This window comes from Halyomorpha halys, unplaced genomic scaffold, assembly GCF_000696795.3.
Source record: "Halyomorpha halys isolate HHAL.00 unplaced genomic scaffold, Hhal_1.1 Scaffold234.1, whole genome shotgun sequence".
Taxonomy (NCBI): domain Eukaryota; kingdom Metazoa; phylum Arthropoda; class Insecta; order Hemiptera; family Pentatomidae; genus Halyomorpha; species Halyomorpha halys.
The window spans coordinates 413,837-417,715 of NW_027111802.1; the positions used below are offsets into that span (position 1 = coordinate 413,837).

A 3,879-nucleotide genomic window follows, 5' to 3' on the forward strand; every position below is an offset into this window, starting at 1 on the left:
GAACCACTCAAGTAACTCTACTCACTCATGGAAGATATTGCTGATCACTGAATAAAAATAAAGGTTGGACGCTTCTCTGGTTGAGACAAGATGGCTATCTCTCACTCATCTGGGTTGCTTCTCTAGCCACCAAGAGCGCTGGAGGAGGCAAGCTTTTGATGCTGGCCACATGGGCGCTACTGGTCCAATACATGGCAGTAATAATATACATGGCAGTCTTTCCGATTCAATCTTTCGGTTGCCGTAGGTTAACCGGAACACACTTATATTTTATAAAAAGAATATTATATTTATATTCTTCTATTTTACTTTTTTATACAACTTTCTGTTCTTATAGTCTTACCATACTTTACAATGTTCATATCTTGTTTACATTTAGCCCTGATGAAGCACTGATTACTAGTAAAGAGTTTTTCCGATATTTTGTTTACATTTTTTGACCACCAGCCAGACCATCTTCCTACAATTTATTATATACAGTCCAATAATAATCTTCCTGTATAGAATTTTCACTAAGTAAATATCAATTTGTTTTGCAGGATTTTTATTCTGAAATCAATCGAAAGCAGATGTACATACGCTATTTAAACAAGCTCTGTGATCTTCATCTGGAAAGCGACAATTATACCGAGGCAGCTTACACTCTAAAGCTTCATAGTAAACTCTTGAGCTGGTCCGATGCAAGTTTGTCGACGATGTTGAGGAGTAGCAAATATCCCAACTGCCAAACTCATCGTCAGTTAAAAGAAGCACTATATCATGCCATTATTGATTATTTTGACCAAGGAAAGGTAGTAATTTTTGATATTATTTTAATTAATAATTATAGCCATATAGCTTAAGTATAATATAGTTGTTATGCAATTCCTGATAGTTTTAGACTTTTTCTTTTCCTTCTCTCCTTCATTGTCATTTCCTACCCTAGATATTGTAATATTTAAAAGTTAGTTCAAATAAATAAAAGGAAATGTAATTGTTTTTATTTATTATAAAATATAGCTGTGAAGATGACGAGGTTTAAATGAAAATATTAAATATATATGAGAATTTTATTTTAAATTATACATAATAATATTGATTCTTATCTCAGGGCAGGTTTTCCAGACAATCAGAAAAATATGACATTTAACTAAATTCATAGCTACTTTTACAAATATACTTAAATTCTATGTCGTGCAACACTAACTAATTATATAATCTTCTTTGATGACGATTCTCGATATCTTCTTTCTAATAATGCTACTTCTGACAGTAAACAAAGGTTTGGTCTTCTACTAATTTTCCGGACGCGTCCAATCAACTGACGATCCAAACAAACCTTTAGTTTTCCTTCATCCTTGAAGTTTAATCATTAATGTTTTGATTTATTTTGACAAATTTAAGGAGTTACTTATTTATATCAATGTTTTATTAAGAATTAATTTTTGTTATAGATGTGGGAAAATGCTGTTGAAGTATGTAAAGAACTTGCTAAACAATATGAAGAGCAAGTACACGATTTACCCCAACTTAGTGCTCTTTTAAGAAGAATGGCTGACTTTTATGACAATATTATGTACAAACTTAGGCCTGCTCCGGAGTACTTTAGGGTAGCATACTATGGCAGAGGTTTTCCTCCGTTCCTTCAAAATAAGGTAATACGCTTTATTTTTAATATTCCTAGTTATTATCAATCAATTAAATCATTGTTAGGACCAATTGTGTTGCGTCTTAAACTCAACCTATCCTGACATCCTCCTCAAGTCCATATGGTTTGGTTTGGAATAAAACTAATATGGAACTATTCTATTCATAATAATAATGATAACGACTGCACAGTGCTCCATAATAGACCAGAAATACTCCTCATAAACAGGAAAGAATATAAAGCAAAAAAATAGAAGATAATAATAACCTGAAGTCAACAGTGGCAGGAATAGATTGATTGGAATTACCACTTCACCGCTGAGAGAGGCTCAACAAGCGTATGTATCTCTTAGATACAACGAGAATTGTAGAGGAAATTCTTAAATTTTTGATTAAATTTAAATTAAATCAGCAGGTTGTTGGACCTTGTCCCCACCCCAGTTCTTAATCTGCAATTGCAAGAGGAAACAGATAATAATAATAATAATGCTTATAAACAACACTGATAAATCTTAACATTTTATAGTTTAAATCCTAAACAACATTTTGTTTCATTTATACCAACCTTATTCACTTTATGATTTTGCACACATCATGAGGACTTAAAGAACGTACTCAGAATCAATTCTAGGAGGGAAGGGGCAAACCATGGTCATTCAGGGTATTCATAGACTCATGAATTGCTTTATAAGATTTATCTTTGGGTTCCCAAGGCGCTCTCGAGTCTCCCGCTGGTATACCGAGTTGAAGTGGCTCTATCCAACCTCCCGAAGGCAATACCTCCTTGGTATTTTCCTATTCCAACTTCTTAAAATCATAAAACCTCCTATATCCTAGATCTCCTCACTGTTCGTTCATCCATCCACTCATTAAACACCAAATCCCAACCGATTGATTTATATATGCCCTCCTATAGAACCGCCTTCTTTAGCAAATCCTTCGTCATACGTCCAACCTCCTTCTGGAATTCTCTTCCCATCTCCATTCGCCAGTTCTCATCCATTCTTTCCTGTAAACAACACCTATTCCTCCACTTATTGTATAACCAAACCTCCAGATCATTGTTATCAAATAAATAGGCATATATTGATTAACATTATAAACTGTAGTAAAGCCAATATACCAATGTAATTTTATTTTACTATCTGAAAATTTGTAAATGCTTGCTAGATAAAAATCTTATGAATATGTATTTATTCTTAGGGAACATATGTCCCAGAATAAAATTATTTTTTCATTCACTTCATTCATTCAGGGTGTGACATTTCAACACAGAAAAGGGGAATGAAATTAAATATTAAGAAAATTATATATAATTAATTATAGCTTTATTAGTTATTAAAATTATCTACTTCAAAAGAAAATCAATTTTTGTTAAATTAATAATTTTTTTCACTTCTAGGAGTGCCCCTTTGCTGGAAAAGTCCATACTCTGACTATCTCTCATTGTTAACAACTTAAAAAAAAAAAATCATACAGCATGACAATTCAACAGTAGTCTTACTTGCCTCGTATGCTTCAAACTGAAAAAATTATGCAATTATCAATAATAATTTATTGTTAATTATGAAATTATCAATAATCATTAATTGATAATTGTGAAGTTATCAATAATCATTAATTGATAATTTTACAATTTTGCCAAAACTTAATTTTAGTTTAGTTCAGACCAAGTTAGATAGTAGAAACCCTCATATTCACATAAATATCTCTGTTCCCTTTCAACTATCTAAGTGATGATATATGTATTAAATTTTAATTTTTGTTTAATGAAATGGTTTATTTTATTTTATTTTTTTTTTTTGTGAATCTAAAACCTGCTGTTGTCATGAAAAAAAAGTTCTAGGTGTTAAAATTTTTGTAAGAGAATAATTTACTCCTTAACCTATACGGGAATCGGCTATTAATTAATCCAAAAAAAAATTAAGTTTTGGTTTATGTAAATTTGAGACTAAATTAACCTCTAATTCAGTAACTCATCCCTAAATCATTCAAAAGAACAATTTAACAACTTCATTATCACTTGGTTTTGATTTTAAATTTTACTATTTTTGATAATTTTATTTAAAAATTTTACAGGTCTTCATTTACAGAGGGAAGGAATATGAGAGGTTAAGCGATTTCTGTACAAGGACTTTGAATCAGTTCCCTAAAGCAGAACTTATGAACACTCTTACACTGCCCAGTGAAGACATTACAGAATCACCGAATCAATGTATGCTTTACTCTGATTGAATTATTTGATTTTCATTT

General features: G+C 31.2%; 1 protein-coding gene across 1 annotated transcript in view; it reads left to right on the top strand.

Annotated features, from left to right (window-relative positions):
• The window catches only part of LOC106679933 (dedicator of cytokinesis protein 1), a gene marked incomplete in the record, with an annotated part of 79,196 nt that overhangs the window by 45,274 nt on the left and 30,043 nt on the right, over nt 1–3,879 (top strand). The window contains 3 exon segments of the mRNA XM_067049787.1: nt 540–791; nt 1,434–1,634; nt 3,706–3,841. Coding sequence (XP_066905888.1) covers nt 540–791; nt 1,434–1,634; nt 3,706–3,841 — 589 coding nt within the window.